The sequence below is a fragment of the Tursiops truncatus genome, chromosome 15, assembly GCF_011762595.2.
Source record: "Tursiops truncatus isolate mTurTru1 chromosome 15, mTurTru1.mat.Y, whole genome shotgun sequence".
Classification (NCBI taxonomy): domain Eukaryota; kingdom Metazoa; phylum Chordata; class Mammalia; order Artiodactyla; family Delphinidae; genus Tursiops; species Tursiops truncatus.
Genome location: NC_047048.1, coordinates 60,714,099 through 60,740,077, shown reverse-complemented (window position 1 = coordinate 60,740,077; position 25,979 = coordinate 60,714,099). Strand labels below are relative to the sequence as shown.

Here is a 25,979-nt window from a genome sequence, read left to right as displayed (position 1 = left end):
ATATTTTAACCACCAGTATACAGCTGGGTAGTCTCTCTGGTACACAGCGCTCCAAGAGTGCAGCATGAGACCTGACCTCACCTGAGGAGTATGGGAAGGCTTCTCAGAGTTGATAGTTGTCCTAAAATATGAGACGTTAACCCAGCACAAGAGTAAGGGTAGGAATAGACAAACAAGAGGATGCAGCAAAGAGCCCTGTAACCATATGATTACAGCAGTAGTAGTAATATTAGCACTATAGTGAATTGATACGAAGTCTGGATAATTGAGTAAAGATATTCATAAGTGATTTGGGCAATATAATGTGTTATCATCTTATACACAAGGACATTAAGTTTCCAACAGTTTCAGTGAATTTCATAAGTAGCAAAGCCAGCAGGCCTGGATTCAAATCCTGACTCTGCTAGGAGTTAGAATCAAATGATGTGTGTAATGTTCTTAGACCACTCCTAGCACATAGTGTGTGTTCAATAAATGTTAGTGATTTCGAAGTCCCTTTCGATTAATGTCAACGTTCAATTACTGTCAACTGATTGTTCTCAGCAGTACCTAAAAGCCATTTTGGGTGGGGGAGGAATGGGTGTGGGGAATGAAAGCCAAGTCAAGAAGAGCCTCAAGTGCCAGTCTAGAGTTTGAACCTGGTTCTGGAGACACAGGACATCACAGGTTTCTGAGCGAGGGCCTCTGAAATAAAACTCATCTACCCTCCCAGGAGACAGCTCCCCAAAGAGCGAGGGTCACGTGATCTCCTCAGGCTCCACCCTCCTCCCTGAGGCGGTTAGCCAAGGTTGTCTGGGTCAGATTAAGCTTTGACTGAGAAAGGCCAGAGGGTAAACAGAAAAAAGAACTTCCATCCAGCAGGTGAAATTTGGGAGACTTTACTATGCATCTTTAAGCTACCGTTTTAAAGTATGAGGTAATCTCATTTTCCCAGATAGATATCGTGAGTCTCCTCTCCGAAAACAAAACCAAAACACTATAACTTCAAGACCCGAGTTTTCCAAATGTATGACAAGATTATTGAACTAAAAAATGGTGTCAGGTCTCATTTGCCTTGAGGACCTCACAAGCTCATGGAGGAGAGGACTGCAAAAGTAAGAAATGATAATACAGAGTGCTTTGTGCTGAGATGGATTCTTCTATCTGTCCACAGGGAAGGAGGGCTGAGATTAGGGGATGTCTCTTAATGCTGCCTAGAGTGGAGGCAAAGGAGGCTTCCTGGAAGAGGTGAGAACTGGAGGACCTGTCTGGCAAAGTGGAGAAGGCTGTTCCAGGCAGAGAACAGCACATGCAAAGACTCAGAGTAAGTAGTCCCAACTCCAGTAATAAAGTTAAACAGAAAGAAGGAAGAAAGGAAAGAAGGCAGAATGGAGGGAGGGAAGGTAAGCTGGAAAAAAGTAAGAAGGGAAAGAAGCAAGAAAGGTAAATTGTACCATAGGCTGCAAAGGCCAGCAGGTAATTTCAGGATCCAAACATACACACACACACACACACACACACACACACACACACACACACACAGAGAGAGAGAGAGAGAGAGAGAGAGAGAGAGAGAGATGCAGGTGAGACCAATGGATTCACAGAACAGATTCTAACTTACACCTCCTTTGCCACTGGCTGTGTGGCCTTGGGTATGTTAGACTTCTGAGCCTCAGTTCTCTTACCTATGATCACAATAATCACTGCCTCACTTCAGGGTTGCTGGGAGGATTCTCTAACAGCAAACAATAAAGCAGCCGCCATTTACTCCGCACTCACTACCCACAAGCACTCTGCATGTGCTTCACAGACACTGAATCATTTGATCCACACGTCAACCTTATGAGGTTATTATCTCCATTTTACACTGGATAAACTGAGGCACAGAGTGGCTATGGAGCCCATCCAACGTCACAAATAAGGAGGGGGTGAAGCCAGGAGAGGCATCCAGTCTGGCTGCAGAGAGGAATCAAGGATGAAACACAGGCCTGGAACAGAGAATCCCTCAAGAAGCAGTTGGCTGGAAAACCAGAGGGACTGAGGTAGAGTGGGGCACCCTCTCTATCTAGTGCTCATCCCCCACCAAACAGCCATGGAGAAACTGTCCAGAGGTCAGTCCCTGCACCCCCAGGCAAGATCCCTTCCACAGGTCTCTTGAGTGCCGGATGCCAAAGCCACCCCCATCAACTCTCCCTAACAAGGAGCACGGGGACCCCAATATGATGGAGGGGAGGGGGGTGACGGACACAGTTTCAATGCCAGATGCTGCTGTTGCTATAGTTAGCATCTGAGCCCAGCTCCTTTGAAACACCTAGGTGAATACTACCTGTCCTTCCTTTTTAAGACTTTAATACATTAATATTGGATGTTACCATCACTACCAGCACCGTCATTAACACTGCATTGATTAATGGGTTTCGTTATCACATGTGAGGGCTTACTACGTGCCAGACACCAGGCAAAGCAATTTACCCGGATCACAGCCTTGAACATTCACAGCAGGCCTAGGAAGTAGGTAGGATTTATGATTCCCACTTTTATAGAGGTGAAAAATTCCAAGGGTCACCTGCCCAAGTGATACAACATGCCAGACCCCAGATACAGCCGCAGGCAACTGGAAGACTTTTTCAGAAAAGGCCTACTTGTGGTGCAAACCAACTACTTCCCCAAGATCAGAATTTTCATTACATTCTCCATTTGGCCCCAGACCTGGGATCACTGCTATCCAAACCTGGCCCCCATCTTGAGAAAACACAGAGAACTGCCCCGGCAGCCCCAACAAGGTCTCCCCGCTAGCCTGCCCACAGGGAGGCCAGGACACCCAAGGGCCCCTCACCTGAAGAGCTAGTTCATCTCCTCTCTTGGGGTTTTGAGGCCGAGGCCGTTTATTTTGCTTCATCCTGGCCTGGCATTTGGTGCAGTACTGTATACAAGATGGCTTAATAGGGCAGCCAAGGCCCCTGGGGCCTGAACACCTGAGCAGAGCGCCAGCCTGGCTCGGCTTGCTAATTGACAATCGTCTCACCATGGCAACTTGCACCTGAGCTGTCCTAGCCCAGCAAGTGCCTAAAAAAATAGCTGGTTTCTCATTCTCCAACCCTGGACCAGACCCTTTCTGAACTTGGCCTTATTAAGGCCCATAACTCCAATCATGGAGGTGGCCATGATTATAACCTATCTTATGTGAAGAAACAGGTTCAGAGGTGCCAAGTCCAACTGAGGCTCAATTGATACACTATGTGCATCCCATTTACACACCATTCTCCCTCTGCACACACCAGCTGACCGATATTAACCTCTGGAGAGCTATTGAAATCAGCTCCTTTGCCCTGACCCATGCTTAGAGATAGTGAAATATGAGGATTATGGCATGATGGGCTCTGGGCTTGGGACACCTGGCTGGGTGGCCCCAGGTAAACTTTAAGATGGAACTACTGAAGGGAGTTGCAATGTTAAGCTTAAGCAAGATACACATTCCACCCAAAGAGCTGGGGCCACTGGCAGCTATGCTAAAATCTCGGACCATGGGCCACTCCCAACAAGTCCCCTCACTGACTGTGGCTGAACTGTGATATGGCAACTTGGGAGCAGTGGAACAGGGTGCAGGGAAAGCCTACAGAGGGACAAGGAACTGGAGGATCAGCCCTGGGATTCTTGAGTCATCTGGACCAGCTACCCAAGAGCTGTAATAATCTGGAGATGGCTGTTCCAGACATCAAGGCTTTAAATGAACTCAAGCACTCCAGTTATTTGTTTGGGGAACCAAGATTTAGAAACCCATTCACTAGCCGAGATTGGTTCTTGGACCAGAAGCATGGAATTCTCAGGCTCCACTCCAGACTTAATGAATCAGACTCTGGGGATGGGGCCCAGAAATCTCCACTGAACAAGCCTTCCAGGGAACGCTGATACATTGGAGTTTGGGGACCATGGCACTAGATTTGGGGGTCACCGTGGTACTTATGTACTGGGCTTGTTGATGAATGACCCTACTGCGACCACCCACCTTTCCACTTTAACCAGGCCCTCACATACCCCACCCATCTGACCTGCAAAAGAACAAAAGGGACACCAGACTGTTAGAGAAATACTGATTTTAATTCAACATAAGGTAAACTCTAGGCATCTGTCATCTTTCAGCCTAAAAATTCGCAAAACTGTTGAAACAAGGCACAATTTTTCCCCATACTTTGTTACATGGCTCCAGTTACAAAAAAAAAAAAATTATGAAAATGTTAAAACAAAAATAGATGTCTGAGATTTAAAAAAAAAGTGTATAAAAAACCTCCCACAAAACCTGTCAACATTGTTCCTTAGTCTACAAAATAGCACCAGTAAGAAGAGTAAAAGGTGTTAAAAACCATTACGACAGCATTTCTGAAATGCAGCTTGTCCAACCTCCCACTCCCCCTAAAAACGATTTATCGACTTATCATGGAATAAAAAAGGACTTTAAAATCTCTGGAGGGAGGGTCGAGCTTTTATTGCAGTTTTCCCCCTGCAGTCTCTTAGATGAGGGGAAAGTGCGAGGAATGTGCTTCTGCCCCTGGCTGTCACTGCTGAGTTTAGAGAAGCCTAAGGAATTGGGGTGTCATACTTCTAATCTGGGGACCTGTGCCTGCGTAGTAGTCTGGAGGGTGGGGGGACGGGTGGGGGGCGTCTTACCTAAGCCTTCTCCTTCTCCCCCCTCACACGGGGAAGGGGGGAAGACAGTGAGAAGCCATACCTGTCTACACAATACATGGCAGCTTATAACCCAGCCCACCCCTTCCTGAGCTTCCAGAGGGTTGTATTGCAGTCACTGGGAGGGATTTAGCTAAGGGTAGCCCTGCCCTTGGGTTTATGGGGGAAAAAAATAGCCCTGAAAGTGATGATGATGTCATCCCGGCTGAAATCACCATCCTTGTGGAAAATACTCTAAATGGGCCCCGGATCCCAGCCCTTTATACTGAGGCCAGGGGAACGTGCCGGGGAAAATTCAAGACAGACATGGACATCATGTCCTCTTCTGCTAGCCCTAGAAGAAACCATCCTAGGCCCTTAAAAGGTCCCTTAGCTACATGTCTACTGCCACACACTCCTGGAAACAAGGAGCTGCAGACATTTAAAAAATTAAAGTCTTGCAGTAACTGTCTTGGGTGATTTTTCAGCATTAACCTGAGTATCGGAGAGCTGTCGGCACTGTGGTTTTGGTATCTTAGCCATCGTTTCTCTGAGCGGTAAACCCAGGAGGGAAAAAAAAGCCATCTTACTACCTATTTCAAGTTTTAAAATGTTAGAAGACAAAATGAGCACCGTGTCTGGCCGCTCCGAGCGGCCAGGTCTGAATTGTGCACAAGGAGATGGCACCTCGGGGTCCCCCTGCCAGGAGGGGACAAGGCAGCTCTGCTCCCGACGAGGTACTCGGCCCGACCCCACACAGCTGAGCTGGGAAGGGCAGAGCCTGGATGCACCTCCTGGGTCGTGGCTCTGCCCACACGCCCTGGTGCCTGGGGTACTATTCACAGGCAAAGTAGTCCTTCAAGGGGGCGAAGAGGTGTCGGATGACAGGTACACTCCAGGACCTCCCGAGCAGCTTCTGGCGGGCAACACGGCCCATGTTGGACACATCTGTGTAGTGTACGGGAAAGCCGAAGATCCTGGGGGTGGGGAGGGGGGCACCACAGTGAAAACACAGGGAGTCAGATGTGCCCCCTCCAGCGTGCTTAACGCCTCTGGGAGATCCTCGCCTCGGCAGCCAACGTGGTGCTGCTCTTCCTGCCCTTTGACCCGTCCCTTCCACCAGGCCCACCAGGCCTTCACATGAGCCCTCTCTTGAGCCCCAGAGGTCAGGCCCACCAGTTCTTCAGCACAAATGACTGTCATGAGGGCATGGTCCCTCTCTGAGGGCACCTGTCTTGTGCACGCCCCTACACTGACTGGCACGATGCTCCTGGCACATAGATGGTGCTCAGTGGACCTTTCTCAAATGAATGAATGCCAAGATGGCCAGCCAGCCAGCAGACAGAAACAGACCTCTTTTCAAACCACACAAGGACAGAAGTTAGGCAAATTGCCTTAGTAAGGAATAAGGACACTCACATCATGGACCTGTTTCCAATCATCAGATGCTCAGATAATTTACTGTGAGTAAACTGAGGCATCCTGCACTTCGTTTCCTTCTTCAAAGCAAACTGCTGGATCAAGGGCCAAGCTGGACTTAACGGTAGATGGCAACCCAATATACCAACAGCCTCCTGCATGGAACTCTACCACAGGCCTGGGAAGAGGCTACAGATACACGGGACCTCATTCTTTCCCAGGTTTCCAATCTAATACCACAAATTAAACCAAGAAATAAATCCAGTTGTAGAACTAACATATCTGGAATGTAAATACTCTTATCAAATAACCACAAAACACAGCCAAAAATGTAAAGAGGAATACTCGTAGCCCTTACTGCATTCTAATCACAATAACAAAATAAAACAAAAGGAGTGAGAGAAAAAAAATTAAATACAGAACAGGAGAAATGAAATCTCAGAGCTGGTTCCCTGAATCAAAATAGACACACTACCAACTTAGTCAAATAAATGGATAAGGGAGAAGACAGACTGTGGCTAAGGAGGAATCAGCTTAGAACAAGCGACTTGGCAGGAGGAATCCTGAGAAAGAGCAACGGCATGTCGGCGGGGTGTCCTGTAGCTGGAGCCTCATGCATCCTAGTGTCCCAGCATGGTGGGGCGGGCAAATGCCAGGGCAACACAGCCAACATAGACAGATGTGCCATCTCACGACCTCATGTTCTGGATTCCTCACCACCACAACCCTTTTGCCATTTCTGCTAGGAAATAAGCACTAACTGAAAAGGTTACTCCCAGCCCTGCTAACATAGAAGGTCACTGAGACCATGTGGAATTAAGGCAAGCACTTGCCCATTCGCACTGCTGGCCTTAACCATGTTTTCTTCCCCTTTCTCTCTATCTGCTTGATTCCCCTTTGCACGTACAGCCTTGCTCACCTTTCTAGCTCAGTGCACCACAAAACATCTTCTTTGCCATTCATGACAACAGGGAAAAGTTGGTTTTTCCCCTGTCTGATCGAGTTCGACTTGGTGGTTATTGTCTGTACTTTCTTTAACTGGAGAACAAAACGACATCATGGAGTGAGCACAGAATGAAGGGTTCTGGGTCAAGGCTCAGAAGCAGGTAAGGGAAGGAGGAGGGAGGGTGGGTGGCAGAGAGAGAGTGTCAGGGCCGGGCTCTGAGAGGGAATGAGAAAAGGAAAGTTGGAAGGACAAGAACACTCTGTGCTTCCCACAAACACCAAGAAGTTAATGAACAGGAGGGACCAGCCTCAGAGAGAACAAGAGATAAACAACAAATGACCACAAATGAGATCACATGGGGGCCAAGAAAACAGAGTTATTGATCAAGCAAGATTAAGCAAAATTAAAAGTCCACCCAGACTGTAGAGGATGGTCAACCAGGGTTTGAATGAATGGAGCTTAGCTTAATGGAAACATTGAAAAGTAAGTTTATGGAGATCTTAATAGAATTATCCATGACTTAACCATAGATTTTTTTTTTTTTCTGCAAAAGTGTACTCATTTCTCACTGGGAGGATGAGCCGAGTCTCTGCGGAGTGTGCCTTCACAATCGGAAAGTCTACTTGCCTTTTCTCATAGTGATTTGTTTATCAAGAACCTCTCCTACGCTGTACTTGAAGACAGGATAGAACAATTATGTGGGGAAAGAAGCCCAGCACCAGGGAGTCACGTGGGGGGAGGGGCAGGAACAAATTGGACACCAAGGTCAAGTCCCGATTAGAGATCACCAAGTGCATTTCCCAGTGGGCCAGGCACAGAGCACATCTTACCTTTGCTGTCCTATTGAACTCCAGGCAGTCCTGCAGCTCGAGTTTATCATTCTTTGATGCTATCACAGGCCTGAGAACATCCAAAACCCATTACTTCCTACCCCCTGGAAAGGGGCCTTGGCTAGGTGCCTCCCAAGGTGGGAGTGAGAGCCCAAGCTGCAAAATGTGCTCTGGCAGTGAACTTTGCTACAAATACATGATAAAAATGGCCCTGGCATGAGCACGAGCCTGTGTGCTGAGCCAGGGACAGACTAGCCCCTTGATGGCGGCCGGGGGGCGGGGAGCCCAATGTCCAGGAGTGAATGCTCCTCCTTCCCAAATGTTAACAGTAGTCAAAGCTCCTTCACTGAGGGGAGCAGGATGGGGAAGCACATTGTTGGAGGAGGCAGGAGATGCCTCAGTCTCAGCCCCACGGCTCACTGGCTGAGTGAATGACCTTGAACAAGTTCTGCCACCTCTCTGGGCCTCAGGAGCTTGGATTAGGTCTTTGTGGGTCTCCTCACTCCAACTAGCACATCAAACCCATGATTGCTTGCTTATTGCTGGAGTGCAGCCTCAGGAGGCTTTAATAATGGGTCCAAGTGAAGACAAAAGGTGGTTCACAAAAGGACTACAATTAATTCCCCCTTGTAACTGTCACCACTGAAACCTGCAAAAGCAGAGAGAGGAAAACAGATGCTTGAGAAGGAGAATGGATAGAACTTCAGAAAATGAAGTGGTTAAGCAGGTCCAGACCAGAAAACCAGCAAAAGGTCTGAATGCACAGAGTTGATGAACGCCACAGCATCCCTGTGTGAGGAACTCCAAGGCCAAAAAGAAATCAGACGTAAGATTGGATATGGTGCCCGCAAGAGGGGCCATCGAACACAGAATAATGCCTCGCTGACCTCACCCTCGCTCCATTCCCAACTCTTCCATGGACCCAGGGGAGCTAAGGGCTCACAGCCCTGCTCTACCTTCTGTTGATTCTAGGACTGAAATCTTAACAACCAAGAAGTTTGGTCTAAAGGCTGGATTTGGGTCTGTGACCCGGGGTTGACGCTGGCCGAGTCATGGATCCTGCACAGCCCACCTGTAGCAGTTCACTTCTCATCCCAGCTCAGATAGTGCTCAGCAAATCCCATTATCTAGAATCTGATCCCTCCCTGTAATCCCACAGGACACCCTCCTGGAGCCACTGCTCTCATTGTGTTCAGTGCATGTGGATGGTACCTCTTGAGCACAACACAGTAATCAAAGTCAGAGCCCTCCTCCTCTGAACAACACCTCAGCTGCCTCCCCACTTCTGCATTCACCACGTGATAGTCTAGTCTTCCACCAGAAACCCTGAGAACCAGAGACACAACTCATCTCATCCGCTTAAAATCTCACGTGCACTCCTGGGTCAAAGTAAATATGTGTTGCCATGACTACAAGCCTCACATAATTTGGCCCATACTTCGGAGTTCTCAGCCCTCCTCTCACACCCACTCCACACCCACTCCCCACCCCTGGAACACCGTTCTCCAAGCTGCTCTGCGAATGCCCGTCACTGGCCTCCCTGATCCTCTCCCTTCTGCTCTCAACTGCATGTCTCCACTCCATCACTTTGGGTCCTGCTGGGATGAGAAGCCTCCCCATCAACTCTTCCAGTGCCCCCTCCAATCCTGACCCTGAAATCATTTGTCTTCTCTACGCCTCCCTCACTGGCTCTGTGAGAGCCAAGACTGACATCTAGTCACCACGGAACTGGCAGCAGGGACAGAAGTGTCTGGCAGGGTGACAGCTCAGGAACGGAGTGAATAAGCGGAGTTCATTCCACACATGAACACTGCACCATCTGATGGGCTGATAATGAAAATATAAGACACCCAACAGAAATCCCAAGCTATTCCAGTACCTTCTGACCTCTGTCCACACTTTGCTAAATGTCTGAAAGTTATGTTTCCAACACTCCCTTTTAAAGAAGAATTTTTTTGAAGCTAACTCATTTGCAAGTTATATTACCATCACATTTGGTATCTTAATTAGAAGGTTGGCCTCCGTGAAGCCACATAAAGGAGACAGTTAACCCACAGCCAAGCCACTTGCCTTGTGGCTCTCAGCATGAAAGGACTAATGAAAAGTTGGGGAAAGATCTCAGTCAAGAAAATCCAAGGGAGACAGGCTTTGGGCTACCAATTGTTATCTCAGCTCTGCCACCTGATTGGTCACCACAGGCCTGGTCCAGGGATCACTTCCTCTCAGGGGCGGGGAGATTAAGTTCATTTCCCAATGGACCGTAACTGGGAGGAGAGGTGGGGTGTAGAAACGTCAGCATCCCTTGCTGGGAAGAAGCTGCTCCAACACATGGCACTTTTAAGCACCAGGTCCCTAGGCAGAGCAGAAATAAACGTACTGAGGAATCCTGACCTGAGATTCTCAGGTACACTTGGTGTACAGCCTAACAGCCTTCAACCATAACCCTATGGTTGAAGGGGTTGGTCTGAAGCAGAGGGTGAGGCCTTTTCTCAGCAGAGCCAGCTCTTTCTACAAGGTTCCAATGTGTCTCTCTCATAAGAGTCGATGGTTAATGGCTCGTACCGTTAGTTATATTTAACTTGGCTGTTACCTGCCCCACTCGGAGCCCCTTGTTACCTGTTCATCCCGGGCAGGTTGCCCCAGAAGTATCGGGCTCTGTGAGCAGCAGACACTTTGATGGCATCAATCATCACTGGATTACACTGCAGGGAGAGAGAAGGGCAGCTGCTGGGAGCCCATGGCAGAATGCAGGCGGCAGACAGGTGACATGGCAGTCCCCTGGCTGTGGAGGAGGCATGGTTCCTGTCAGGCAAGGGACAGACCAATTCCCCTCAAGAATCTGACTGAAGGACATAGCTAGTGCCCCCAAATTAATGGTGGGGAAAGAGACCAGATCAGACCGGCAGGTTATAGGAGAAAGTATCCACTGGGGCACGCCATGTTATTACAGAGTGTACTGTGTACAGTGGTGAAAGCAACTCAAAACTGAAATCCAGCAGGTTGAGGTCCTTGTTATGGAAGTGCAGTGTCGGCAAAAGCTGACTTCTGCCACTGATTGGTCAGGTTCACGGGGCATGAGGGAACTGACCAGCCAGTTCTATAACCTCACTAGCAGAACTTTAGCTCTAACGCTGGGGGGAAATAAGTATGCACATAAAGTATTTACCACAATGCTTGATGCATATTAAACGGTACATAATTAACTTGCCCATGGCCCTAATGCAGAGTTTCTGGGAACAAGGGTGAGAAGAAAAAAAAACTCTCTAGAGTAAAAAATCTCCTTCATGATGCCTCCAAAAGTAGGTGATGGTTTCATCATCTGACTTCAGTGGGTTTGGGGTGAGGTGAGAGATCAAATGTTTTCCAAGTACCAAAGAGAACCAACCGACTCCATTCCATTACTCAGACCTAGCCATGCCCTCCATGGGGAACCCGGAAATCATTCCCAACACTGGAAATACCCTACACCCCCATTGCCAGCAGGGCCTTCATGCTCATGTTATCTTGACAATCAAGACCCCGGGTCCCCTCACCTCCAGGAACCGAGAGATGTCCCGCTTGTCGCCAACCTTCATGGCCACCACATTCTCAAACATCCAGAAGAAAGGCCGGTCTTCACCCTCCTTGGGGCGTGTGTAATTCAGCAGGTGGTAGAACTCAAAGAAGAGCCGGCCTGTGCCCTCTGAGCCCACAAAAGAAAACGGCAGAGCCAGGTTCAACCCATTCAGCTCACCCCTCCATACTGAGGCCAATGGGTTCCCGATGACTAGCCAAGGCTGATGCCTTACTGTCCCTTCTCCCTGCCACCCTCTGCAATGACAGGCATCAGCACTGCGGTACTCATTTGTATCTCTGGGGACTGGGGAGTCACTATGAGGCATGAACAGAGACAACAGGTAAGTTTGGCCAGAAGCTAACAGCTCCTTCTCAGCCCACTCCTCCTGGACCAGCACTCAGGGGACACAGGGTCTCTTGGGACCGCGGGAAAGAAGGGATGCTCACCATACAGGCCTTTCCTGGCAGGGTTCACATTTGAGAGATCATTGCATGGGCTTCCACCAATCACCAAGTCAAAGGGGCCCCATTCTTCAATCTGCAAGAGAAAAACAGTCCGGGATAGGGGTGAGGATGGAGAGATGAACAGCCTGGGTTCCAGGTAACCAGCTAGAAGAAAACCCACTTCTAGGTCTTGCTTGGTGATTTCAGTCTCCCAACTCTACTTTTGACCCAAGAAAACCAAATGCTCAGGATACGCTAAGATCTAAATCATTCTGAATGATTTCCAAGTTGCGGGTCTAACAGTGCAGCTTGATGGAACCACACCTTCTCTTCTGCCACAACCCCGGGCATGGAGAAGGTGGCAACGTGGCTGTGAGGACGTGGGGGACTCAGGGAGTGGAGGAAGAAGGGGGCTGCCCTCACATTTTTCTTTGTGATATTCCTGACGTCGTTCACATATTTGATATTGCCCTCATGCTTAACCGTTCCAACGGCGATGGACTCTTCACATACTTCGGAGGCGACATATTTCTCCACTTTGATGCCCAATTCTTTGAGGACCAAGTACCCTGTTTGGGGGGGGGGTCGAGGGGGAGAGAAAAGACATCAGGGTTGTCCAGCCGAGGGTCCCTCCTTTCAGTGACTCTAAGCCATCTCCAGAACTCAGACCAGACACAGCAAGGCCATGGCAGTCCTCAAGTGGACCCCTGCAGATGGCAGGGTCTAACCCTACGTAACTGCACACTGGGCCCCCCAGGCCCTCTGTGGAGTTTCATGAAGAAAATATGTATATATAACTGGTATAGCCTACTGGCAGCATTTATTAAAACTGACAGGCACATAGCCAAGGCCCCCCATCTACCACCCCAGCAGAGTCAGATACGTGAATGGGTATCTTCTCCAAAACCATGCTGAGAAAAAAAAAGCTTTAAAAGCTGTCAGTGTTTCAGGCGGGCGGACACTGGTGAACAAATAGAAGTACAAGTGATGCTAAGTACAGAGCAACTCATTCTCACTGCTTCCTGCTCTAGGAAAAGGGAAATGTTCCTGACAATGCATCACAGGGCAGTTCTGACAATGAAATGAGTTAAATCAGGCAAAGTGTCCCGGGGCAAACATGCATGTTGGCTATGGTTATTCTATACACGGGAAACCTAGAGGAAACGGGAGGGTACGAGGTTAGAGATGTTAGGAGAAGAGTTGCCCAATTAATAATCCCCAATATATCTATGCTTATGGAACGGAAAATAATTTTCCAAAATTCCTGTACATAATAAAAAATAAAATGCAGAGGCTAAAATATCCATGCCCTTAAAAAGGACCAAAAGCGAACCAGGTGGGCGAAATGGTGGAGAGGTTTGAGGAGAGAAACAAGGAGCCAGTGGATTTCTCAGAACAGGTGACCAACAGGTACTTCCCAGGGGTCTTTCTTGACACTGAGAATGGACACCTGGATCAGGTGAGCATCCCCAGGTGAACTCCTAACTCACCTGTCGCAATTCCGTCAAACAGGGACAAGACTCGAATGGGTCGCCTTCGGTTTGCGGGAATCGCAGGGTATAACTTTGGGGCTTCCTGCCAGGTTAAATAAAGAGGTCATGGAGGTCAATGTGTGGGTATGGGGAGGGGGACTCAAGCTCTGGGAGGAGGAAGGGCTGGCCTTCCTCTGAGGGACACAAGCCCTGAGCTCTGCCCTTTCTTCGCTGGGATGCCCTGGGGAGCTTTGGCACAGATGGCCCTTCTACCCTTAGACACGGAACAGATGAGGCTCTGACACGGGTGCAAAGTCACCCACAAAAAGACACGTGCTCCTCCATGAACTTGCAGCCCAGGAAAAGCCATATATGCCCACTAAGACTTGGGAGTAGGTCACAGGCTTCCCTCCCCTCTGCAGTTCCACTGAGACTAAGGTTGGGTCAGTTCCATTCCTATTTCTTCAGCAGGCCCTTGAAAAAGCCAAGCCAAGAAGGAGGGGAGGGAAGAACACTGGAGCTGCCTGAGAAGCGCACACGGGACAATTAGCCGGGGCTCCAGTCTGAGGCTCTCAGACGCTCCTCTGTACAGCGGAGCTTTGTTTCTGTGAACTCCACGGACTGGGGCGGGTGCCAGGCTTACGTAGTCGAGCCCCGGGTCGCTGGTGAAGAAGGCCTGCAGGCGCACACTCCAGTCCTTGCGGCGCCGCAGGATGCCATGGCAGCGCTGGGGCAGGCACATGTAGCAGCTCCAGGGCTCCTGCAGCTTGGCGTCCGCTGCCGTGCCCGGGCCCACCAGCACCTCCAGGCACTCCACGCAGAAGCACCTATGCCGGGTAGCGGGGAGGAGGGGTGCCCGTCATCAGGCGGCTCTCCTGCGAACCCCACCCTCCCCACGGAGCTGGCGTGTGCTGGCTGAAACCCTCTCGGGCCCCCAGTTGCCCTTCGCCATGGGCGGGAAGGCCCTGTGTGTGAGGAACAGCAACCTCTCCCTGGAAACCTGGGCACCCTCAGTCCACAGGCAGCTCTGGGGATCCTTCTCTAGCCCGCTCCCTGCCTTTCTTAAACCCATCCCTACATCTCAGTTCTACTTCAGGGACATAGAGACTTCAAGGACAGGCCCCCACAGATATAATACTGACTCCGGGCCCCGTCCCCAGGTCAGCGAGGCTCCAGTCCCCGTGCTCACCGGCAGCAGCTCGTGTTGCTGCAAAGGAGCAGCTCGCGGCCCTCACAGCACACGGTGCAGTAGGACTGGTAGCCGTCGTCGTCGTACATGTAGAACAGCTCAAGGAACCGGTCCTGGCAGCCAGAGAGAAATGCCTGTGAAATCGGAGACCAGGGACCTCCAGGCCCCACTCGCTTGCTCACTGGCGGAGGCCCTAGAACGCAGCCACAGAACAGGTCATGGGCGGCCTGGTGCTCTTTACAGGGACAGCTGGCTGGGGTCTGCGGGGCACCGCCCCTCGGAGTGAAGGGTGGGGCGGTCGGCCCCACTAGAGCCTTCCCGACCGCCTACACGCAGGTGCTTCATCCTAGGGAAGTGCAGGGGAGTTGAGAAGAAGGGAAGGGGCAGGAAAGTCCAGGGTGGGGATTGGTCTTACCCGGCATGTCTGGCAGAGTCCACCCTCAAAGAGAGGGTGGAAGGACACGGGGTTTTTCCTACCACAGGACAAACAGCTATCTGTAAGAAAGACAGGGATGCAGCTTGTGGCGATGACAGCCCCAAGATCAGCTGCTGAAGCCTTGTGTCTCTTTGTTCTCATTGACTCCACGTTAGGAATATGCCAGAGATTCTCCACCATTTGTTCCTTTGACTGTGCTTCAAAGTTGCCATCTCCGTTCCACAGATGGAGAGGCTAAATCGACAGCCCCAAGCAGAAGGTCCCACAAGACGGGCAAAGGTCTGACCCAGAAGTGGGGGGGCAGGGTGGTGTCCACAGAACAGAACAAGGAGCAGCTGTGCCGGCAGAGGAACCAAGCTTGGAGGGTCTGGTATGAAAAATCTTTAAAGACTCTTTACAGACTGGGACTTTTGGAGAATTTGTGGTGATGCCAGTTTGCCTGTTGTCTCATCATGATAGGACTTGCCCGTGACCAATCCTACACAGAGCCATGGCTGGAATTTCAGAGCCCGGGTCCTTTTACTATAGGCTATCCTGTCCCTTCACATCAGCAGGTCTTACTGATCTACATCCCTGACCAGGTGGACCGGGCCTGCAAAATAAATACCAAGCACCCCCTGCCAGGAAGCAGACAGATGAAGGAGTCTTGGGGGATAGGAGGATCATGGGTCCAGGTTCCCAGAATCAAAAGGGCCTGCTCCAATCGGGGCTCCCTGGGTCAACAGCTCTGTTGTTTTCCTACCCAGCACTGACTAACCACTTACTATTTGTTGACTAAAGGACATCGGGCTGAGGAAGCAATAGACAGCTGTCCTCACACATTCCGAGTTCCATTAGATGAGTACTGGGCAGTTTCGATCCCAGCGGAATTCCCAGCCAGGGCAAAGAACCAGAGTGGGCTGGAGAGTGACAGTGGTGAAGCGTGCCTGCCTTTCACCCCAAAGCCAGTTGCAGTGCTTGTTCAGGGGGCTCACGAGGCCATAGATCATGGTTTCAGGTTTTGGGCTCTCCCGGCCCAAGCATCCTCATTTCCATTCTGTCCCCAGGCACACTTCCTGCTCACTGATCTTAGGAATCAGCCTCAGTGAAAATCCGGCAACTCATTCTAAGTAGCATCTGAGTAAGATGTCCACGCCTCGACCTGAGGTCAACGCAGAGTTGCGGGTGGACCTCCGCCGGGCAGACCAGCAGGCCTGGAGCACAGGCTGGGAGCACTACCCAGGCAGGGAAGCCAACCAGGGTTAGGGCCTTACCTTCGAGATTGCTCTTGTTGTTGGAAACATCTGAAGCCATTTGCTCTGTTTAGAAAAAAGAAGGGGTGAGATGAGGTCGGGGAGCCTCTTACTGATCATCTACGCCCTTGCGGGGTGGTCACTACCTGCCCACTCCACTTGAGGATGGACCGCCCCCCAGCCTCCTTGCCCCACAATCACCTCGACTCTGGTCCTCCTCTCCTCGGTCTTTGCCATTGTTATAACAATTTGTTTTGAGGCGCTTGGCTGGGGGGCAGTAGTCAGAAGTGGCGGAGTCGTCAGCTGTGCGTCTTCGTGTCTTGTTCTCTGTGAAAGGTGGGGAGAAGGCAGCCATGGCTGGGTGGGAGGAGGGTGCTGGGAGGACAGGACCCTAGTTGCTATGCCTGGGTGCCGGTTGCATCTGGCCATGACATGAGTCTACCCTGGGTGTCTCAGGCCCCTCTATGGAAAATTTGCATGAGGATGTAATTTAAAACTCCTCACGTAGCTAACCCTCGTACAGGGTCTTCAACAGCTGTAGTTGCAAAATACATGCTCTAGACCCAGCACAAAGACAATTAGACACAGCTCAGTCTATAGATGAAACCCTGACACTGTCTATGATCCCCAATGAGCTGATAGCCACATGTAGCTACTGAGAACTGGCAATGTCACTTGTATGACTGAGGAACTGCATTCTACATTTAACTTCTATGTGAATTTAAAAACTGCAATTGATCCAATTAACTAATTCATTTGGAACAAGTTGGACATTTGTGAAAATAGACATCAAGTATTTCTAATGAGAATTTAGAATCCAAATTGAGATGTTCTAAGACACATCAAAAATGAGATATTGAAAATAGGGTTAAAAGGTCATGTAAAATATCTTAATTTTTTTTATACTGACTGTTGGAAATGCTACAATGTTGGAAATAGATTAAGTGTATGATGAATATTAATTTTACTCTTTTTTTAAGCTCCTTAATGTGGCTACTAGAAAACATTTAATTATATTAGGTGGCTACTGTTTATATGTCTATAAATTCCATTGTATTTTTATTCAACCTGTACAGTATAATCCATAAGGGACATGGTTAAGTTTGACTCTGACCCTAGGAGAGAAAATTACACAGCCGTTAAAAATCATAAGGACCCTTTAGTGAGAAAATGACATTTGACAGTACTTATACGATAAATAGAGAAATAAAGGGAAAGCAGGAATCCAACCAGTGTACAGAAAGAGCTGGAAGGACGTGCACACCCAAAACTATGGCCCTAAAGGGCAGCTGTGAAGGTTGGAGTGAAGGGGCAGGGGTAAGAGCTCAGGTTGACTTTTAACAGATTTGATTCTTTTCCAGTGACCACTGTGTATGCAAAGAAATTGAAAGGAAGTGCAGAGAAAAGAGTGCATAGTCAAAAGATGGGGAGGGAATACCGTGTTTCTTTGCTTCTAAGTTCCTACTGCCTGCACGACGAACCTTCGACTTATTAACCACTTTTGGCGGGGAGGGACAAAACAAAACAGAAAACACTGCGTTAAATATAAGGATTGTAGGACAAATCCTGGATTTCTGGAGAGTGACAACAAGAAACCACAGATCCCTAATAATGGGGGAAATTCAATACTGGTCAACGTGAGGATAGACGATGCCCGTTTCTGAATGGAGGTGACTTATAGATTTTGGGTGTTTGTAGGGTTTTTTTAAAAACACATTCCAAAAAAAAAAATAAATAAATAAAAAAAATAAAAACACATTCCAAGTTTTCTCCAATATGCAGAGTCTAATTATTTTTTCCTTTTAAAAAGGATGCTAGTGAAGATTCCATCTTGACTCTGTTTACTCAAGCTTTAAGAACAGACTCAGGGAGGTGCAAGAGGGAAGGGATATGGGGATATACGTATACATTATAGCTGATTCACTTTGTTATACAGCAGAAACTAACACAACATTGTAAAGCAATTATACTCCAATAAAGATGTAAAACAATTAAAAAGTAAATAAAAAACAAAGAACAGATTCAATCCCGGTTATGTGTACTTGACCTTTTGGCAGGAAAGTGTCCAGTGAAACTAGAAAAGGCTAGGCTGTTGGAAAAAACTCACTAAACTAAGGAGCCAGCCAGGGCCGACCGGCTGCTGTAAAGCCGGGGTGGGATGGGAGGCAGCAGGCGGTGACTGCATCTCCCCAGGGTGCTCCCACCAGCAGAAGTAGGGGTGCTGCCACAGGGAGCCATTCCCACCTGGTTGCCTGTTGTTGGGTTTGAGGCCCTCGACCCCGGTGGGTTTAAAGCCCCCGTGGGCCCACTCCAACATGGGCTTCAGCTGATCCTCCAGCGAGTCTCCAGGGCTGCTGGGGAAGGTTTTGCCAGCCCGCATCCTGGCTTTCTGCCAAGACAGAGAGAGAATCTGATGAACAGGAGGGGCGGGTGCTTGCCTGGCCCCACCCAGGGATGCCCCTTGCTGGGGCCTGCATTCCCCTTTACACTGGGCCCTTTCATAGCCAGACAGCTGTCCTGAGCTGTGGTATGTGACAGCGAGGAACGCCCTGTGCAGGGACAGGCCATGGGGGGAGCGTTAAGTCTCCCCACACAGGCACCAAATATGATCTCTTCCCTGTAGGGAACTGGAGTGGTCAGCTCTCTCTCGAGGGTAGAGGGTCAGAATTAGCTGCGTCACTTTTAGCTATAGGAGAAGCATCAGCCAGCACTGTCTCATGGCCTCTGAGAAAGCTCCAGGTTTCTTGTTTAATTTCCCTAATGAAGGTGCGGAGGTGTTAAGTCCTATTTCAGAAGCACCAGGACTTACATGTCTAATTAAGCACAGAGCTTATCTCATAAATGCTGGACAGAGGACACTGATCTTTTCAGTTGCAAGTCAAGGTAGAGGAAGGACAGAGCCTGACGGATCCCACGGACAAGGGGAGGAAGCAGCTGCCCCGCAGCAGCTGCCCATTCTTGGCCTTGAACCACAAGCTCTGGAAAAGCTTGCTCACTGGTTCGAACAGCGCCTCCTACTTCCCAGGGCTCCTCCTTCCTCATTCAGTGGGCAATTCAGACGGAGACCAGCGGTGAGCTGGGGTAGCACTGGGAAATCATGGGCAGATTCAAATCCCTTCCTTCCCTTCCCAGCACGGCCTGTCAGGCCACTGTCTTTCAACCTCCTTCCTCCCTGCTTGCCCCAGTCCCCTCCAACCCATCCTTGGCCACACTGAGTTGGCTTTCTGTATGTTTCTTGCTTTAACCCCAGTCTTGGGGCCAGGCCCTAGCCACCCACCACCATGTTACCTCCAGAGCGTGGTACATGGCCTTCCTGTAAGAGACCAGCTTATTGAAGGTCGCCAGGTTAAAGTGCTGGCTGAACAACCCCAAGGCCACCAACTTATCTGCTGGTATCTAGAAGAGAAAGCCATCATCAACATTCACCTACAGCCTGTGTCTCGGGTGCCCTGGGTTTCTCATGAGCTTATTCCTGGGGATCAGGTTCACAGATATTTTCAGAGCAAATGACTTTCATGATCCCTGGTGTGACCCCCTTGCAGCTCAGTCTTGAAATTCACCACGGATGCTCCAATTTTAGGGGGTTTGCACATGTTCTGTCCTCCTTCGTGAGCATGACAGATAGCTGTGATTACTATTTACTGTCTACTTACTTTAGCCTTTTATTAATCGAGCTAACGGATGTGTTTAGAGAACAGTGCCTGGCACAGACGACGCTCTTTTTAGTAATCGTGAATTGGTGATACAGGAATTCCACTGGGGCTAAAGATCCATTTTCTACAAGTCTCATCCCCAAGTCCCCAGGCCGTGCGTGAACCACTTGGGTTGCCAGTTATGAGATGAAACTGGGCGTTCAGGTTTCAGAGCTGACAAGACATGTGACATTTCATTCTCCCCAGTGCTGGCACTCATGCTCCCCTCTCAATCTCTAAGCCCAACCACCCATAGGAGTGTTGCCGCTACTGGTGAGAAGGGACTGGGATTCAACACGGTTGTGCATGGAAATGCAGGTGCTACCCCAATGCCAAACTGCTTCAATAGAGCAAGCGGCCCAAGCACCAGGCCCCATATTGCAATCCCATCCCATAATGCTAACGTAACAGCATCTTAAATATTAGCATCAGACGCAGTCTTGCTAAGTCTTGCTAAGCACATTTCATGTCTCAGTGGGCCAAAGCAATTACAAACACTCCATGTTTTTTTTCATTTCATTGCACACAAGTCATAGCCCTGCAATTAGATGCTTCAGGGAGAGCACAGGCCCAGGACATTTGTCCTTCAGCTCCCTCTGCTGGCCAAGGAGGACCTCTGTATGCAGACTCTCCCCATGAGGGATACTCCAGGTCATATTATTCTTGCCCTTTGAGAACTTCAATGTGTTAATGGCAAATGGCCCAATTTATGGGAAAACTAGAATCTCAACTTGAGGCCAAGTCCCACAGATGTACTAGCTGGCCCTTCATTCCCACACCTGCCTCCACCCCAGCCCACTTGTTCTGCTGTTCCTCACCTAACCTCTGGACACATTGAGGGATGCGCTAAAGACAACATCACAGGAAAAGTATTGTTTGCCGCATTCTAATCAAAACCTGGAGGTCTATGAAGGTGTCTTCAAAAAGGTGTAAGAATCAAAATAGCCTGATTCATCCCCAACATAGACTCTCATCAAGAAAGATGAGTATTGGGTTTCCCTGGTGGCGCAGTGGTTGAGAGTCCGCCTGCCGATGCAGGGGACACGGGTTCGTGCCCCGGTCCGGGAGGATCCCACATGCCGCGGAGCGGCTGGGCCCGTGAGCCATGGCCTCTGAGCCTGCGCGTCCGGAGCCTGCGCTCCGCAATGGGAGAGGCCACAGCAGTGAGAGGCCCGTGTGCCGCAAAAAACAAAAAAAAGAAAGATGAGTTTTACAACAGGACAACTTTCAAAAATATATGTACATGAAAAGAAGCCAGACACAAAACAGTATATATTATATTATCTACATAAGTTTGTGTATAATCCAAACTAGTCTATAGTGATAGAAATCAGAACAGCGGTCACCTATGGGGATGGTATGTACAGGGGACGTACTGCAGAGGTCGAAATGTTCTATATTTGGGTTGAGATATTGTTTACATACGTGCATACATTTTCGAAAATTCATTGAATCATAGATCATTTAAGATCTATGCACTGCACTGTAAAGCAAATTTTTATCTTAATAAAGTATTTAAAAAAATATATATATATATATATACATAAAAGGTGAGCTTTAAATGGCTAATATCAATAATCAAGAAACACTGAAATCACCACTCAAAGAACTTTTCCATAACTCTGCCCCTAGGACTAAATGACTGAGTCAGACACCCCTTCCTGTCTCTTCCAGGCTTCTCCACTGGAATACTTTGAGGGTATCTTCCCAGGTGGCCACTTCTGCCCCTCAGAATTCATACTGGTGACTCTGCCACAGAGAAATGGACCAACAGAGCCCAGGTGGCCATGGATCCAGAGGTCTGGGCCTGTGTGAGCCAATGAGCAAGGGAAGTTTTTGTCCTCCTTTTGGACACACAGAGTCAGAGTCTCATCCATCTGCAGAAAGCAGGCCGTTATCTTAAAAGGCAACTGTAACAGGAAGGGAAGGAAAACACTGTGGGTCTGTAAGCTCATGAAAGCTCACCCTGCCCTGGACTCACCTCGGAGAACTTGCCGTCGCCAAACCACTGAACCCACCGCATGCCAGACATTGCCTGACGCTTGGAGGTGGCCTTCCAGGACACCACCATGGCAGGCCACCAGGAGAAACCCTTGATCTTTCCCCACACGAGATCCCCTATTCCAAACTCTTTCCCATCCTGCAAGAAAAACCACATGAAGGAATCGCAATGAGACAGACCAGTTGGGCCAAGGAAAAACCCTGCCTGTCCCACTGACCCCAACGGCAACTGCCTCGGAGTCTAACACAGGGCTTCCTGCAAGTGCAGGCAGAGTTCCTCAGGAAATTCCCTACCTCCAACACTTCCTGGTTGAAAATTCAGTGAGAATGGCTTGAAAATAAGGGGCAGAGCGTGGGCAGGCTTGCTTGTTTGACAGGAACGTGGGGTTTTTTATATTGGATCTATAATATGTAACCTGTAACATGTAACCTAGTATCTGGAAAGATATTAACTGAAAACTCACAGGAAGTAAGAGAGTGAAAAACCTGGATATTCCCACCACAGGCCATCAAATGGGATATTACAAAGCCGTTAAAATGCAAAAAAAAAAAAAAAAAAATTTGGCCGCTTGCACATAAAAACTTGCCATAAAAGGTGAGATGCCCATGGAATCATGCAGGTTATTAAAATGTATCTATAAGATCTACTCTGGGACTTCCCTGGTGGCGCAGTGGTTGGGAGTCTGCCCGCCAATGCAGGGGACACGGGTTGGAGCCCTGGTCCAGGATGATCCCACATGCTGCGGAGCAACTGGGACCATGCGCCACAGCTGCTGAGCCTGCACTCTAGAGCCCGCGAGCCACAACTACTGAACCCATATGTCACAACTACTGACGCCTGCGTGCCTTGAGCCCAAGCTCCGCAACGGGAGGGGCCACAACAGTGAGAAGTCTGTGCACCACAGCAAAGCGTGGCCCCCGCTCGCTGCAACTAGAGAAAGCCCCCATGCATCAGTGAAGACTCAATGCAGCCAAACATAAATTAATTTTTAAAAAAAGATCTACTCTGAAGTCATGTACATGGAAAAAAGGATTTCTACATGATATGTGTACATACATATACACATGCGTATGTAGCAAAGCCTGAGTGAAACCAACAAGCTCAACTGGTTAATTATGAACAACCCTAGATGGATTACACAATACAATGGATTATAGACATGAAAGTGAGGCAACTCCAGGTCCTAATAAGGGAAAGAAGCAGATCAACAATTGTATATGTAAACATGATGAACAGAATTATAAATTATATATACAAGGTATATATATCTAGGTACAAAGATGTCATGTTCAGAAAATCAGTAATCCGATGGTAAACTAATCTGGTGCTTGAGTTATGTCTAGGAGATAAGGATACAGCAAGGACCATGTTGCATATGAAAAATGTACTTGGCGAGCGAATTCAAATATGATAACAGTGACAAGAACCGTAGTAAGTCACCTGTGGGTAAGTGTTCCCTTTTCCCTATATTCAGCCCTTCCCCAGTGGTACCTGATACTCAGTGCTGTCTGCATCTCTGCCCTCTGCGTCCACCTGTGGTGACTCCATGCTCTCCTGCTGGCTGTCCTGGGCCAGGCGGGCATAGGGCGTACTGCTGCTCTGGGGCACCACTTCATCATCTGTGAGGTCAATAGTGAGGTAGGGGCTGGCAGGGGACAGCCATGGCGCACCTGCAGATGATCCTGTCCGCCGTCTCAGGGACTGTGGACAAAAGGACACATGGCTTGGGCCACAGCAGACCAGGTGGGTGACCAGAGACCAGTGGTACCCCCAATGGCTTCCCAAGCAAGCAGAAGTGAAGCAGAGTAAAGATGTAAGTTAATGAAACAGAGACCACCAAGGATGGTTTTCCAGGAACAAGTAAGTGTCCCTTAAGTGGCGAGAGAAAGCAACTTCCTTAAGGACAAGGACAGAATCAAGGACCAAGTCAGGATAACAAGTGATGCTCAGAGAGGGCTCCCTGGTGCCCAGCTTTGCAACAGGAGTCGAGAGTTGCTGTAACCCGTGGGGTTGCCTCAAGAGAGTCACTGAAGATACTAAGGAGACAAGACAGTTCTGGAATCAGTGGTTTGAGCTTTTTCCGAGGAGGAGTAAGAACCCAGTCAACAGGGAATTCTTGCATTCCCACCACGGTTCCATCCAGGGATCGGGCCAGGAGAGAAGTCATCAGGCTTAGGAAGAGCTTACCCAGCACCCGGGAGAGAAAGGAAAGGTAAGACCCTGAAAGGGTGGTAAGTGTGAAGAAAGGAAGCAGGTTATAACAGCGGCCACTTTCCGTGGTGTGGTGAGAGGGGCAGATCTTCCAGTTAGAGACTGGGGGCAGGGGTCTGAGTGTCCGGGGAACCAACCCTGGTAGCTGAGAATTCCACGGGGGACTCCTCCACGTGGTTGCGGCCCTGCCGGCCTCGGGTGGAACGTGGGGAGGGCCTGTGCCTCTCCCGGCTGGAGGTACTGTTGTTATTTCGAGTTCGGACCTGGAAGCAAGAGAGGATAAGCACGAGGCCTTTGGTGAATGGAGGCTGGGGTCTTAGACAGGGGGCCCAGAGGACTGGGCTTGGGAGGCAGCCTCAGGCCAACAGAAGTGAACAAGGTGGTCTAGCAGGAAGGGATTCTGGACTGGTTACTTCCCACCCAGAAACTCCCCAGTCTGTGGGATAAGGGATCAGGGTGGCTGGCAGGGCTGCCTGACCATCTACAGCAGTTCCCACTCTGCCTGGCACAGCTGAAACTGGCACCTGCAAATTGAACTGAAAAATAAAATCCAAGTTTACTCTCAATCAAACACTTTTCTTTTCCAAAAGCATTATTACTATTGTTGCATTCCTCCCAAAGGTACTGGATCATCAAGATGGATGAGAAGCCCTTATGCTTCCTTCTCAAAAATGGCATGAACTCGGGTGTTGCAGACCTGTGTTCAAATCCTGCACACAAGAGTTAATGTTTAACCTTGAGTAAACTACCGGCGTCTTCTGTCATCTGTAAAAAAAACGGGATGATACACATCACATGGGTGAGATTATCAACTGCACCTGCCATGGTCACCAAGTGTCAGCCTGCTTTCTAACAGGCTGGGTGACCATGAGCAGTAATTGCCTTCCCATTTCCAGATTTTAAGTCACAGGATCCACCTACAGAAGCGACTCCCAAAGGTAACGGGCAGTTGAATCATCCACCTGCAAACTGTCACCCTTGGGCACTTCTTAGAGTGCTTCCCAAAAAAGTAGAGAACTGCCATGTGAAAACCTTCACAATGATAATTCATTAGCTTCGCTATCATTTTCCAATTTCAAAACATTTGTTCCAAGTTCCCCCAGGCAGGGGCTTCCCTGGTGGTGCAGTGGTTGAGAGTCCGCCTGCCGATGCAGGGGACACGGGTTTGTGCCCCGGTCCGGGAGGTTCCCACATGCCGCGGAGCGGCGGGGCCCGTGAGCCATGGCCGCTGAGCCTGCGTGTCCGGAGCCTGTGCTCCGCAGTGGAAGAGGCCACCACAGTGAGAGGCCCACGTACCGCAAAAAACAAAAACAAAGTTCCCCCCGGGAGGCCCTGGACCAGGTTTTTAACGCAGGCTGACGTGTGGCTGAAGTGCCTTGGCTTAGGGCTGGCACTTACAGCTGGGCTTTCTGGCCGAGTCCTGGTTTCACGGAAGAGTTTTGGCATCACTGGAGTGTCGGAGCCGTCTCCATCTTCCCCTTCGCCATCTCCATCACCCGTCAGATCCTTTACAAATGAAACATTATGAATTTTAGGATGTCATATAACCAAAATAGTTTTAAAATGAAGAGCCAATCATATAGAAAACAATCATAATATTGGTCTGAGTGACTTAAAAAGATTTTCAACCTCATTTTGTTCAAAAGATATTTTGCAGTGGCTTACCACATGATCATGAATTTAAGAGAAACCTTGGTGGAATTAGAAAACCAAAGAAATGGTGTCAATGCAAAGTGCATCGTGAAGCCTTCCGTGCCCACACCATGGTTAGACTAGCTCGCTGTGCACAGCAGGGAGACCTAGGGAGACGTAATCTCCACAATTAACAGTGTCTGGGAGAAATCACAGGCTCAAGGAAGATGCTTCTTGCTACAGTGACCAAGAAGAAATGGTGCCAATCCTGTGTCAAG

The 25,979-nt window shown here is 49.2% G+C and overlaps 1 protein-coding gene across 2 annotated transcripts in view; it reads right to left on the bottom strand.

Moving 5' to 3' along the window:
• Positions 1 to 4,056: 4,056 nt before the first annotated feature.
• Positions 4,057 to 25,979, bottom strand: part of DNMT3B (DNA methyltransferase 3 beta) — a 37,616-nt gene continuing 15,693 nt past the window's right edge. The window contains exons 4-23 of one of the 2 annotated variants that reach the window (XM_073792865.1): positions 25,468 to 25,575; positions 24,207 to 24,332; positions 23,350 to 23,559; positions 21,838 to 21,996; positions 19,453 to 19,560; positions 18,409 to 18,553; positions 17,603 to 17,662; positions 16,366 to 16,491; positions 16,186 to 16,230; positions 14,912 to 14,991; positions 14,497 to 14,609; positions 13,951 to 14,134; positions 13,326 to 13,410; positions 12,259 to 12,404; positions 11,839 to 11,929; positions 11,370 to 11,518; positions 10,453 to 10,538; positions 7,837 to 7,906; positions 6,980 to 7,098; positions 4,057 to 5,618 (exon numbers count right to left, since the gene is read on the bottom strand). In XM_073792865.1, the coding sequence (XP_073648966.1) occupies positions 5,477 to 5,618; positions 6,980 to 7,098; positions 7,837 to 7,906; positions 10,453 to 10,538; positions 11,370 to 11,518; positions 11,839 to 11,929; positions 12,259 to 12,404; positions 13,326 to 13,410; positions 13,951 to 14,134; positions 14,497 to 14,609; positions 14,912 to 14,991; positions 16,186 to 16,230; positions 16,366 to 16,491; positions 17,603 to 17,662; positions 18,409 to 18,553; positions 19,453 to 19,560; positions 21,838 to 21,996; positions 23,350 to 23,559; positions 24,207 to 24,332; positions 25,468 to 25,575 (2,352 nt within the window). In that variant the 3' untranslated portion in view covers positions 4,057 to 5,476. The remainder of the gene's footprint in view (positions 5,619 to 6,979; positions 7,099 to 7,836; positions 7,907 to 10,452; positions 10,539 to 11,369; positions 11,519 to 11,838; positions 11,930 to 12,258; positions 12,405 to 13,325; positions 13,411 to 13,950; positions 14,135 to 14,496; positions 14,610 to 14,911; positions 14,992 to 16,185; positions 16,231 to 16,365; positions 16,492 to 17,602; positions 17,663 to 18,408; positions 18,554 to 19,452; positions 19,561 to 21,837; positions 21,997 to 23,349; positions 23,560 to 24,206; positions 24,333 to 25,467; positions 25,576 to 25,979) is intronic. The other variant, XM_073792866.1, reaches the window with a different exon arrangement.